This window comes from Lissotriton helveticus, chromosome 3_2 (assembly GCF_964261635.1).
Source record: "Lissotriton helveticus chromosome 3_2, aLisHel1.1, whole genome shotgun sequence".
Taxonomy (NCBI): Eukaryota; Metazoa; Chordata; class Amphibia; order Caudata; family Salamandridae; genus Lissotriton; species Lissotriton helveticus.
In genome coordinates, this window is record NC_136062.1 from 345,249,571 (window position 1) to 345,264,297 (window position 14,727).

At 40.7% G+C, this 14,727-nt stretch overlaps 1 protein-coding gene across 1 annotated transcript in view; it reads right to left on the reverse strand.

Moving 5' to 3' along the window:
• Positions 1-4,525: 4,525 nt before the first annotated feature.
• SLC17A6 (solute carrier family 17 member 6) overlaps positions 4,526-14,727 on the reverse strand; it is a 355,936-nt gene continuing 345,734 nt past the window's right edge. Inside the window, exons 11-12 of the mRNA XM_078684218.1 lie at positions 14,322-14,449; positions 4,526-7,551 (exon numbers count right to left, since the gene is read on the reverse strand). Coding sequence (XP_078540344.1) covers positions 7,213-7,551; positions 14,322-14,449 — 467 coding nt within the window. The 3' untranslated portion in view covers positions 4,526-7,212. The remainder of the gene's footprint in view (positions 7,552-14,321; positions 14,450-14,727) is intronic.

Sequence of the window (14,727 nt, forward strand, 5' to 3'; positions counted from 1 at the left end):
CACTGAAACCAAGGCCTGATGTCACTGATTGATAGGTCACCGGTGGGGTTGCACATAGACGGCAGACAAATACAAGAACAGGAATCCCTAGATCAATCCCACAGATAGGTGTGCCACACTACAATGGTCCAGGGAGTTTGGCCCGAATAAAGCACACATGGCCCAACGGGTACGTATGTTCACAAAAACACCATAAATTCAGATGCCACATGGGTTAGGAATATATTGACATTGATGACACGGCAAGTGCAGTGATCACACACTCCCTATGCAGGACATCTGGACATATTACTCAATGACTACATTTTTGTCCACGCAAAGTCCAGGCCCCCTTGTACTTTTCATTAGGCAATTCATTTATGACTCCAAAGGCATCAAGTTACATTCCTTACCATACATTGACCTCCAGAAATACATTATAGTTTCCAATCCACTCTCTATAGAAAGAGACCGCAGGCAGATTGTATATTGAGACAGTCCTCAGTCCCTGCGCCTGTAACCGTTCTCCCAACCGCTCTGTATAATTGAACAAACTGTTCCTGTTTTGCTTTGTAAATTTAACAACATCATTTTGGTCACCTGATGCACATTGGTCATAAATAAACTTACCTCTTCTGGTATAACCCATTCATAGGGCTGAAACTAAGTTGGTTAATCATAAAAGTAAAAAATAAAGGAAATTTAGAAATGTGCTTTAATAGGCCTCCTTCTACATTTGAAACGATTTCTGAGTTTTTATTGATTCACAAAGAGCAACACAAGTTATTGTTAAGATCTACAACAGTTATAGTTACAGACTTCTATGAGATTTTAGGTGGAAACAAGTATTAGCAAGTGAAGAAAAATATGAATTTGCATATTAAAGGTTTTTCTCTTTTTATACATTTGATGGAGTTCATTGCTACACATCCCTTTGCAATTTTCCTGGTTACTCCTACCCATTCCAGGGTTGAAATTGCTGTACAGAGTGTATGTACTCAGAAGCTCCTAAGTTTGCCATTGTAGCTAGGGGTGGGCGGACATCTCCGTTCTGCCCACGGAATGTGCGGAGATTTGCCCTTGCACAAAGAAGGCGGAAATTTGCGGCAAATCTCCACACATTCGGGGGCGGAGCAGAAATTACCCGCCCGCCTGCCTCCTGCCCACGTCCCGCCCACCTTATGGAATTATATGTAAAAGCCTAAAGTTAATCTTAAATAAAACTTACCTTACTGCAGCCGCATCCTTGCCCGTCGCGGCTTCATCCGGAAACTGCGCGGCTTCATCTGGAAACTGTGCGGGAGCCTGCGCATGCGCAGTCCTGGTGCAGACTGCGCATGTGTAGGCTCCCGAGCACGCGCAGTTTCCAGATGAAGCCGCGATGGGCAAGGAGGATGCGGCCGCAGTAAGGTAAGTTTTATTTAAGTTTAATTTGGCTTTTACATATAATTTATTAAGGCGGGCGGGAGGTGGGCGGCAGACGGGCGAGCGGCGCATAACAGAAATATCGCGGAGGGGCACGGAGATTGGTTCAATCTCTGTGCCTCTCTGCGATAGTCCCATACGCGACTTCCGCACACCCCTAATTGTAGCCCTAAGTATAGAATGGCGGAAGATCCACCAAGTTTCCAACATTCTAAATGCACTAAACTATTCTACAATTACACGCATGACTAAAGATAGACCTGAATAACAAATGGTTATATGTCGTTGCTATACCCAGAAAAACAACATTTTACAGCAAAGTATTACTATTACCACAATACCAATATAACAAGTTATCATATACTGGTTCTGTTTATATTCTCAGGACAATGCACTATACTACAGAGTATTTCCTATTAAAGGTAATATGCATGCCTAAATCTGAGAATATTCTTGCTGAAGGTAGTGCTTTCTGCTCAAGATCAACATCTTTGTAACTGCTCTGTAGAATGAATTATTAAAACTTCTCATTAGTGAAAGTAAACATGATCTCATCCAAGCAAAACTCCTAGTACTAATAGCCCTAAATATCTGTAATGGTAACATACTGCCAAAAATAAAATTGACAAGAACAGTTTGCATCTTCACAGAGACGTACATCCACCTGACTGGATGTTTCTACATATCAGACAGACAGTGATCTTAGGAAGACATGCTAAAAGTAACAGCATGCAAGTAAAAAGACCCATTGGCATTTTGGTCAAAGCACCAACTTAATGTATTTATTCATTTTATGCTGCTGTGAAACCAGTAAGAAAAATGTAATGAAGTCTCACTGATCTGTATAATATGAAAATAGCTGCTTCAGTATTGTTGACATGGAATCCTTGGTGTGGTTTCCTCCAACTTTTGCCACCTGACCTCCTGTTTTGCTGACTTTGTTTTTGTTGGCTTTAGGATTCTGGATACTTAACCAATGCAAGTGCTGAAGGGCATACAGTCTCTCCTTAACACATAGTAACATTAGCTTTTCCATGATTGGCATATTTAATTCCAGTGTAAGTCCCTAGTAAAGTGCATTATATGTGCCCAGGGCCTATAAATTGAATTCTACTAGTGGGCCTACAGCACTGATTGTGCCACACACTCAGTATCCCTTTAAACATTGCTCAGGCCTACAATTGCAGAGCCTGGTGTGCAGTTTAGACTACCATTTTGACCTGGCAAGTTAACCTACATTTTGGGTCTAAACCTTCCTTTTATCCATGCAAGTCACCCCTGAGGTAGGCCCTATGTAGCCCCAAGGGCAGGGTGCAGTGTATTTGAAAAGTAGGACATGCACTTTTAGGTTTTACATGTCCTGGTAGTGAAACCCTCTTACATTCATTTGTAACTGCTGCAAGGCTATGTCTCACATAGGTTAACATTGGGATTGCCTTAAACATATTTTAAGTGTAATTCACATTTGGGAGCAGAAAAAAATTTGGAGTTTGGTGTCTCCAAAGTCCCAATTTAAAAACATATATTTTAGTAAAGTTGGTTTTTAAATTGCAGGTCTGCAAATGCCATTTTTAGGAAGGTGGCACTTTCTTACCGTAACCATCCTGTGCTCTGACTGTCTCTGAATACACATCTTGGTTAGGGTGACAGATGGACCTTGTGCTTTTGCTCTAGACAATCACAAAAAGGAGAGCTAGGTTATGACACTAGGATCCTAATCGCCCATCACCAGCCTGATGTGCCTTCCTGTGGTAGATTAGGAGGGAGGGCTGACACTGGCCGCATGAATAGAGCTCTGACTGTCTCCACACAAAAAACTGTGGCCTCCATAGTGTATCTGGAACTAGGGCAGGACAGGCAAGGACCTTGTGATCTTCAAAGGCCTGTGTGAGGTCTCCACCGCTTCAAGGTCACAAATGGGTATATGTACTGGTGCTCTGACACCACAAAATCAGAACTCGACTGCAAGAAAGGTCATTCTGCCAGGAAGCAGAGCTGCTGTGCTTGCAACTTGTTATGCTGTGTTGGCTTGCTGGCTACTGCTCCTTGCCTGGGAATGAGAGGGACTGGTCCTGCTCTCTACATCCTTGAACCCAAGATTTTTCAAGGGCTTGCTGGCTCTCAGGGTGACAAAAGTGTTCTTGCTACTCTACTGGTGCTGCTGGACTCTGCCATCTGTGAGTGTTACCCTTGCGTGAGCTACCCCCTCAAGACCTGGATCCCAGAGATCCCAGAAGTGGGTTGCCTGCACTACAACACCTTAAAATTAAACCTTTGGGCTCTTCCTGACCAGGAACAGACCCATTCACTCCGGAACGGGTCACTTGTGCCTGAAGGATCAGCATGAGCAGGGTCGAGTCCTTCTCTTTGCACTGCAGCATCACCGCTCGTGACTGTGAGGCCCTAGCCCATCTGTCCACTACGCCCAGTGGCTCTTCGCGCCCAATCACCAGTGATGCTCACCATGCTCCTAGCGACAGTATGCATACCTCTTCCCACATCGAGACCCCATTGCTAACAAGTATAAACACAAATAGAATATGCTCTAGAATTACTGTCTTCATTCTTGTGACTAAAAGAAAGAGTGAGTGAAATGTGTACAGATTTATGGTATACGGAAAATCCATTCAAAAGTAAAATATTTGAAAGTAAGCAGCTAGTTTTGCCCTATGGTTTTTAACTCCCTGCTGGCTCTTGTTCCTCCCAATGTTTAATCTAATTTGTATTCACCTTGTAGTAACAAATGAGATCCATTGCAATTAATTCGTAGTAGTTACTAACTATCTAAGCTAACAATTTCATTTTAATGTCCATTTTATACTTTTGCGTTGCCGGAACCCTGTTGAAACAATATATGTGTTCAATGTGATTATGTATTGGCGAAGGGAGTCTAAACTTCTGACAAACAGCTCCCATTCACAGAGAAGCAATGAAACACAATTTGTCATAAGGCATGTGGTGAATATCATGAGACACCTGTGTGTACATTGTTTTGATTTGTTAAGGTAAATAACTAAATACTGAAAGTTCTTTTAGAAACAAAAATGCTCTTTCACTGATGGGCACACAAGACTCCTAGGTAGTTGTAAAATAAATGATCAAATAAAGAACCTTGTTTTTATAAAAGGATAAATATAGCATTTTATTAACACTTTTTGCAGAAACAAAGTGACACAGTCCACATCTTTTCATTAAACACAGCAAAAGCTATGATCACATTTGACATCACTTTGAGGCACAAAGCAAATATTTTAATGGTTTTCCTTAAGGTCATATATGATTTACATTTGATTTTCAGTCCTCAGGTTGTGTATTGCATTGGCAGGGCATTTGTCGCCCAGCACAGTACAAAGAACTGCTTAGAAATCCAGAAGGAATCACATACATACATTGATAATGATCCAATTTTCGTTGTGATATGCGTTGTATCAGAGAACTGTTCATATTAAGAAAATATGTCCACTATGGATAACGTTTTTTTTGTCCCAGCATTCGTAAACATCTACAACAAGCTAAATGAAAATAATGTAACAATGCATGAACTTATTGCTTGATACACAAATGTTGCAATTTTTATTGAGTTGTTTCAGCCCCTGATGGAGAATGCAAAATAGAAGTAATAAGATTCCTTAATCAACATATATTGACCACTGAATTATTGTGAGGGTCTCAGGAACTTATTCGGCATCTGCAATGGAGACCATTTACGCTGTACATTTATTATAATTTGCTATACGTTTTACAGAAATCCAAAATATTTAATTATCAAGGGATTCTACAAGGAAGGTACAAGAATTCGTACTTTGTGAGATTTTGGTATTGCACTAATTCAAAAATTCCGTTGTTTACAATAATAATGCACTGAAAAACCTAAATTTGTCGTCATTTCACCATATATTCATTTGCTAGGGAATTGTCCAGTAAGCTGTTCAACATATTCGGTCAGGAGCCTGAGGTGGTAAAAATAGTCTGACATGATATTACCCTTGGATTTAAAATTACAGTGCAAAGAATGCAGCATGACTCATATTTTTCTTTATTGATTTGCATGCTGTTTCTTCCATCCTTTTGAGAGGTGCAAGATGCCGGATATAGCAAACGTACCTACGTGTGTATAAATGTTTAAAATGTCTGGTAATAGCTTTATGATACATTTTCACTACTATCACACAGAATTATGTGAGCATGTTTATATTACTAAAATCCATTTTGGTAAAGCTAGACGGAAATTAATAAAATATGATTTGTAGGAAGATATTAATATTATTTGAACCTAATATTTGGTGGTAAATTTCTGTTAATATAATTTTTCTTGATCCTATAATTTACTACTACCAGCTCTCGACACAAAGAAATAACAAATTAATTCCCATCAATTTCTTTATTCCAGGAGGCAAACACTTTTTTGCGGAGAAACTCTTTTGTCTACGGGCCCACCGATTCCCATCTGCTTTACCAGTCATAAACAGAAGAAAATATCAATATAATTTTCAATGTTAGAAACAATATGCGGTTCAGGCAATGAATTTCCACAAATATTTGTGTTTGTGGTTCAAACTAAAATTTTACAGGTTTATACTGGAACTTGGAAACCCACACTGCTGGGATGTGTGAAGACACAAAAATGCACTATAGTGGTGGTATTTTAAAAGAGAAAATACATATATGAGTACAAATTCAAGCTGAAGTTGCAAATGTACATGGTGCTATTTGATCACCAAAGTGTTGATTTGATGCCCCTTTAGTGCATAAACAGCTTTGAAAGTGGGCCAATCAAATTAAGTTTTCTAGCTCTACAGTCACTTATGTTTCAATTGTACTGTCAATAAAAATCTGTCATCATTTAAAATGTTATCAAACAAAAGATAATTTAAGCTTTGCTATTACTTACAGTGACTTTCATACTGGAATGCACAACAAATGCATAATAAAAAGTGATATATTGCTGAGATGCCTTTTATATACTGTTGGAGCATTGTTGTATTGGCAAATCCCCTTATTGATATTTGTTCTTAATCAGCTGATATCAGTGAGAATCTAGGTACATTTTTCAAACATATGTTACATTAGTGTTTGCTTTTATAAAAATGGAACCAAATCCAATTGTATGTTTTTGCCACATGTACTATTTAAGTGTATATATATTGTGCCATGATGACTACAGAGCACTTGATGAAAGGAAAAGAACACTTAGAGTCAAATACAATTTAAAATAAACATCTTCTTTGTGCTGTATGACATATTTTTACCTTTACCCCAATATAGTCATCAAAATTCGCATTGAGGTTATTATAATATTCTTCCATAAATGAGGAGGAAATATTACTCCCTGAATGAAGTGTTGACTTGATGCTAAATCTACTGTTTAAATCCCTTTTAAAATAAACGCTTACATTGACCACAACCAGCTGTCCATAGTTTTGAAAACAGTGTAACAAACGAATAAGTGCAATATCAATTGTTAAGTAGTTTCATTTGGCTACCACTGGTAGCATAATGACATTTTGTTCATTGTGCTTTCATTGTTTTAGCTGCTTGTATAAATGTAGGCAGCCATTCCGTACTAAAAGTTTAATCAGGAAGCTTTGAAATAGCTAATGTTTCAAAGAATATACTTGATTGGACATGGGAATGTTTCACAAATTGTACAGATTGCACTTAATGTTCACATTTTCTGATTCAATTTTTGATAGTATACTCTGGTTCTTAATGTGTTTAATGTTTACTCCACATTTTTGTGCAAACAGTCACAATGGGTTTAATCACAAACACTACAAAATATAGATATATATATACTATTTCGCTTTGTTAAGAATAGTCTTCGCCTTCCCTATAATGGTATGGTTCTTGTGCTTCTTCTTGTACAAATTCTTCTCGTTTGTCCCATCCACTAGGCCATCCCCCATTGGCTTGGTTTGTAGTAGCACCATAAGACTTTGTGGTACCATAATTTATATAACTTTGAGAAATGTCCCCTGTCTCTTCAGCAAGTTCATCCTCATGTATGAACCCACACTTTTCATCACTTGTTTGTTCTGGATCAGCCCAGGGCTGCTTATCACCAGAGGCAAATATTCCATAGAATATAACACCTCCATAATGAACTAGTGCAGCAATCAGGAAGACGTACTGCCACTCTTCACGAGTCTGAAAAAGAAAACAATCACAATGGAGCATTAAAACAGACTGTAGGTGGCTCTGGTTTAGTCACACTATTTGTGTACTACAGAGATCTAATGAGACTGTATATATCTTAGTGAAGAATATAAATTATTCACCAACCTTACACCTTAACCTTTGGAATGAATAGCAGTTGAGATTATCTAAATTAATTTCCACAGTGAAACATCATAAAACTGTGCTCTTGACTTTGTCAGTGGCAAAACAGTCCAGGATATGTTGGATACAGGATTATTAGTCTAATACAATGTTTCATTGTCTCTTTCATAAGGTGTAGTGTCTACATATCTCATGCAATTGACACTCAACATTTTCTATCAAATTCATGAACCCATGTGATACGTTGCACATAGACATCATATTTTACTGTTAATATTAATATTAGGATAGTCATAGTATATAGTTTCATGCAAAGCTAACACATGTTTTTTTAGATATTGATAACATAAATATCTAACTTGCAAACAGACTTATTGTTATAATTCTCCATCACAGAGTAAGCTATATAGACCCCACAGACAGGGTGATGAGGTGAGAAAATGTTGGTTATCCGAGTTTCTAATATTATGTTTAAAAAAAGTAATATTCCAAAATAAAAGAGTTAATACATCATTATATATCTTACAACACATTTGTAACTTCTTAGAAATACACGCTTGAACAGCACAATTTTTTAATCAATGATTGCTTTGACTGTGTTTGATCTTCTTGAGTGCATAAGTAGTACGTCATCACCGCAACACACTTTATATTTTTTTAGCTTATGAATTAAAAGAGAGTTTTAAAAACAATCGCAAAATCTCCATGTGACATTTTCATTCTCAACACTGGAAACCTCAAAATCAAAGCATGAAACATCTGAAAAAAGGATCGTTCACCAGAATATATCGAGGGAGCATCCAAGCATTTAATCTATCAGTAAACTCTAAAGCCTCATTTATTCACACTCTCTGCAACCAATTTGCTCTTTTTACCCTTCCCAAGCTCCCTACTAGACATGTCACAATGGGGCCCAGAAAAAGGGATGTCACAAATGTAAAATATCCTTGCATTTTCCATAGACTTCTTTAAACCATGTTAAAGCAAGAACTGCTAAACGCAATTACACCAAATTCGGCAGGAAGCTAGATCTTGGTCCGCAGATTGTGCATTTTGTGATTTGGTGTAGATCAATTGAGTCTTTTTTTATATTAAGGGGGAAAAAATAATTGTGTATTCTGGCAGTTGGGCTCACAAGAGTCTCGCAGGTGTCCCGTGAGAGAAAAAATTATAAATGAAGGCCTGTGATTGGTTGAGAGCCAATTTTTCCCATAGGCCTTCATGCTCCCTCCTGCAAGTCTCGCAAGAGTGAGTGCTTTGATTGGCGCCTGTAGGACAGTTAGAAATGAAATGGCCACCATTACTGTGAAGAATTGGAGATGTTGTGGAAATTAAGTAGCAAAAGTCTATATAGGGGCAGCCGAAAGGCATGCTGTTCCTCTAGATCTAGAAAGGAGGTGTCTAAGGGATACTAAGTGTCTACTGTGAAGATAATAAATGTTTTTGTTTTGGCTAATTTTTACAATCTCGCAGGACTCTCGTGGGATCGTGAATGGTAAAAAGAAGTAGGTGAGTTCTCAATACACTCTACTCGTAGAAAAACACATCATATGGTCCTTGTTTTTGAGAGAACGTTTGTAAGATAAGCACTGTGAAGATTAAAAGGTTAAATCTGTTTTTGTTTTATGTTACTATCTCCTGAGACTCTTACAGGAACATGAAAAGTAGGAAGGAGTAGGAGATGTTTAAATACACTCTGCTATGCACACTTTTTACTGGAGATGGTGTTTATGAGACACTACTATTTATCGTCAATGCTATGAGAAGAGCTGTGAGTAGAGTTAAGGATAATCACATACCCTACTATGCTCATCCATCATCTGAGATCGAAGTTTCACACCCTACTATGCACAGTTATCATTACAGAGGGAGGTCTCAGCAGACAGGCCAGTCCTACCACACACTCTGCTATGCACACATGTCATCTGAATGAGAGGTTTGAAAGTAGAGGGCAGTCCATCCCCACACGTACTATGCACACCTGTCATTTGAGATAGATGTCTGAAAGGAGAGACCAGTTCCTCTACACACCCTACTTCAGACACCCATCATTGCAAGAGAAATGACACCTAAAGAAAAGTGCTGGTGACATGTATTGATATTAGTTACAATAAGTGAGCAAATAAACAATTTCTATTGAATCTTTATCTTATCTTTAGCACCGTTTTATGGAGTAAAGAATTTGCATGGGGAAAATATGTTTTGATACCTCGCACTTTTTTCAGCCTCACTCGAAGATCATCCCAAAACGTTCGAGGAAGGAGCTGAAGTAAATTAACTTTTTGGGGGGAAAGTTTTGTGAAAATTGGTAAATGGCTCCAAAGTTATGCCAATACTAATGCCCTCTTCCAATACACATATATATATATATATATATATATATATATATATATATATATATATATATATATATATATATATATATATATATATATATATATATATATATATATATACATATCAGGGGTAAAAGTAAATCAAATCTGTTTGATGGTCACTTCGGATAAACAGGACGCGTTTTGGCTGGTGGTCAAGCTGCTGCCAAAACTCGTCCTGTTTGTCCAGAGTGACCATTAAACAGATTTGATTTATTTCTGCCCCGGAGTGCCGCCTCTTTTACTGTAGTGGGTAGATGTTTTTGTATGCATTAACAAGCACTTTGGCAGCACGCTGGTATAACTGCAACTATATATATATAGTACTCTTCGGGCATATAATCAAGATAGGTATTTCTCCAAACCCTACTTCGTGTTACCCTCTGCCTCTTTGTGGTGGCGGGCTACCAGCAAGGTTGCTAACCTTCTTAATCCAGAACCGATCAATCCTTACTTGAAAAGATTGCGCCGAGCCCCAATTTCTCTTTAAGCATGCTATAATAAATTAAATTAACAAAGTCGTGGCAGACACTGGAACAAAGCCACCCTGTATACATAACCACATATACCTCTCTCTGCACCAGAAATGAAGTACGCCAAATCCCAGTTAGACAGCTTTGAAGTGCTTTATTCACATCGGAGATATGCTGTAAGTTGCTCACTAACCCAACGCGTTTGTATTTCCCTGAGCCTTGATCATGGGTAAGCTCTGTATTTTATAATTGACTCAGCAGTATTTCTTCTTTAATTTCAACTTCAGTGAACAGCTTTTTTTTTCCATTCAACTTCAGTGTCTAAAAGCTGCTGTCATAGTAACTATTTCCCAGTCTTACCAATGCGCACATTTCTCAGTTCACAAACTTGCTATACCTGATTTTACTTCTCCGCATTTGTGCTTTACCCAAGTGTAACGTTCCAGTGGAACACTTGCATCTTGCAGCTGGCTTCCACCTCGAATTTCAGTAAGCAAAGTCCTGTTATTTTTTCAGCAAAGGCAGGCAGGTCAGGCTCCCTTTATTCATTCCAACCAACAAGTAACTTTGTCAGTAGGAGGCAAGTCAGTTCAACTTCAGAGAACAGTTTGTTTTTCAATTCAAATTCAGTGTCTAAAAGCTGTTGTGGTAGTAATTTCATATTCTTACCAATGCACACGTCTCACTCCACATCCCAAACCTTCCAATGAATAGAATTTTTTTTGGTTTTACTAGGATCTCATTAACAGAAAGAGATAAGCCACATACTAAACTCAGAAACGTAGATATTCAGGTAAGCAACTGAGCTAAAGGTTTTAAAGGAGGTTCGACTTATTACAAATCAAGACGGTGCTTTGATTCCTCTGTTTAGATTTAACTGCAAATCTCACCTGGAGAACAACAAGGACTGCAACACCGCCGCCTTGCTGGACAACCTCGCCAACCTCGGAATCAAGCAACTGGTGTACACCCCCACCCACTACGCTGGCCACACGCTTGACCCAGTCTTCTCCTCCAGCAAACACGTCTCCTTCAGCCACTCCACCGGACTCCATTGGACTGACCACAGCTGCGTCCACTTCAGCTTCAGAAGAACCATGACCCACCACCACCCCAAACAGGTCCCTCGCAGAAACTGGAGCAAGATCACCGCTGACCAGCTCACCACCTCCCTCAGCCGGAACTCCCCCGCCAGCACAACGGACCCCAACGAAGCAGCCAACAACCTCACACAGTGGATCACCGACTACGCAGATGAACTCGCACCACTAAAGACCCCTCCCAGCAGACCCGGCAGCAAGAAAGCATCATGGTTCACCGACGAACTCAAGAACTCCAAGAAGAACTACCGCACCCTCGAGAAAGCCTGGCGCATTGACTAGACCACAGACAACATGACTGCCCTCAAGAACGCCACCCGCAATCACCACCAGCTGATCCGCACCACCAAGAAGTCAGCACTCAAAGAATGACTGGACAACAATGCCCACAACAGCAAGGAACTCTTCAGCATCGTCAAAGAGCTCTCTAATCCCAGCGCTGGAAACAACGACATCGCTCCCTCGCAAGACCTCTGCGACTCGCTCGCCTCATTCTTCCACCGCTGCCGAGCCAACCACAGCACCGAGACCGCCCTCATCGCAGCCACAGACGACATCAGATCCATGCTCGACAACGGGGAAACGGCGGCCCTCATCCTCCTGGACCTCTCCGCAGCATTCGACACCATCTGCCACCGCACCCTAGTGCAGGGCCTCAGCAACACCGGAATCCAAGACAAGGCACTGGAATGGATCATCTCATTTCTCACCGGAAGAACCCAGAGAGTCCACCTCCCCCCGTTCAGATCAGAGGCCACAGAAGTCATCTGCGGCGTACCACAAGGATTATCACTCAGCCCCACTCTCTTCAACATCTACATGAGCCCCCTCGCAGCCATCGCACGCCAACACAGCCTCAACATCATCTCCTACGCCGACGACACCCAGCTGATCCTCTCCCTCACCAACGACCCCGCCACCGCCAGAACCAGCCTACACGAAGGGATGAAAGATGTCGCCAACTGGATGAAGAACAGCTGCCTGAAACTGAACTCAGACCAGACGGAATTCCTCATCCTGGGATCATCACCCACTGCCTGGGACGACTCCTGGTGGCCCCACGCCCTGGGCACTACTCCCAAGCCAACGTACCACGCACGCAACCTGGGCTTCATCCTGGACTCCTCCATCTCGATGACCAGACAAGTCAACGCCGTAACATCATCATGCTTCAATACCCTGCGCATGCTCCGCAAGATCTTCCGATGGATCCCCACCGATACCAGGAAGACGGTCACCCAGGCACTCGTCACCAGCCGACTCGACTACGGAAACACCCTCTACGCCGGAACCACAGCCAAACTTCAGAAAATACTCCAACACATCCAAAACGCCTCAACACGTCTCATCCTGGACATCCCCCGACGCAGCCACATCTCCGACCACCTGAGAGACCTGCACTGGCTCCCCATCAGCAAGAGGATCACGTTCAGACTCCTCACCCACGCACACAAAGCTCTACACGACCTGGGCCCCAAGTACCTCAACAACCGACTGACCTTCTACATGCCCACCCGCCTGCTACGATCGACCAACCTCGCCCTCGCCACCGTTCCGCGCATCCGCAGAGCCACCGCCGGAGGTAGATCCTTCTCCTACCTGGCAGCCAAGTCATGGAACTCCCTCCCCACCAACCTTCGGCGAACCCAGGACCATCTCGCCTTCAGGAAGCAACTCAAGACCTGGCTTTTCGAGCAGTAAACGGACCCCTCCCCCCAGCGCCTTGAGACCCACGCGCTATACAAATGCTATGATTGATTGATTGATTGAAGGTCAATTCAGGTGTAACTTTTGTACCTATATCTCAGAAATCCGGCAGTTTTCAATAATTAGAAAATTCATGGAGGCAATAAATAGAAAATGAATTGAGACTTTTCCACCCGCCAAGATACCTCTGGTACTAAACCCCCATCATAAAAGACAGGACATCAAAGAGTACAGCTGGTCCTCACCAAGACGAGCAGTTGGGCTTACATCATTAGCTCTGTGATCCACCACATAAAGGATAACAGATCTCCAATTGACTTTAAAATAATTTAGCTATTACAAGCACAGCCTCACCATAACCATTAATGCTGTGAAGTGCGAAACATCCGAACTGTTAAAAAATAATACAATATAAAGTGCCTTTAATGAAGGACACTGGGGCATATTATCAAGGAACGGCGTTAAAATTATCGCCGCTTTAGCGGCAGGAAACTGCTGCTAAAATGGCGCTAATGGGCTTGATAATATGCTGTAGAGAATTCCAATAGAAGCCCATGTTAACACCAGAACATGCGCTTCTATTGTAATTCTCAAGGGCATATTATCAAGCCCATTATCGCTGCTTTAGCGGCGGTTTACTGCTGCTAATGCGGCGATACTTTTAATGCCGTTCCTTGATAATATGCTCCCTAGAAATTATGGCAATGAGTTAAAAAGTTTCTAGCTTGGCAGCATGTCCAGCCTTCAGATCCTTAGTGAATTCCCCCAAGAGATAGGTATATGTTGATGAATTGTAATCTGCTTGATCCTTGTTTTCAGTAAGAAGACTTCCTGCAATAAGCTGCTGAGGAATGCAGCACAACATTAGTCACATGACTAGCGTGGTGCTTTCAATGAGGTGACAGATTTCTGGGATATTTCAAGAGTGACAGAAGAATAACTTATTATACAGTATTTAGAGATTGCATATCCCCAACACCTACCTTGTGTTTTGTCATAGCTCCAACAATTATCGGGCACACCATCCCAGATAATGTCCCAACTCCATTAGAAATTCCCATTAGAATGCTGGCATATCTCGGTGCAATATCCAAGTGATTGACATTGAATCCTACAATTAAAGCAATAAATAGCTTAGGTTAGAAATATTACACCAATTCGAATCTAGTAAAAGCATGTTATGGCACAATACAACTGTTTTTGAATTTTGTGTGCTTTCCCATAAATAACACGGGCTATTCGTCAATAAGTTAATCACAATTATAAATGAATAAACTATCATATGAATAGAAAATATTGCTATTTTAGAATAACAAAATTACAAAGAAAAAATATCAGCTCTGATGACCTTAAAAACGTAGGTGTCAATATAACTCAATAAAATAGCTA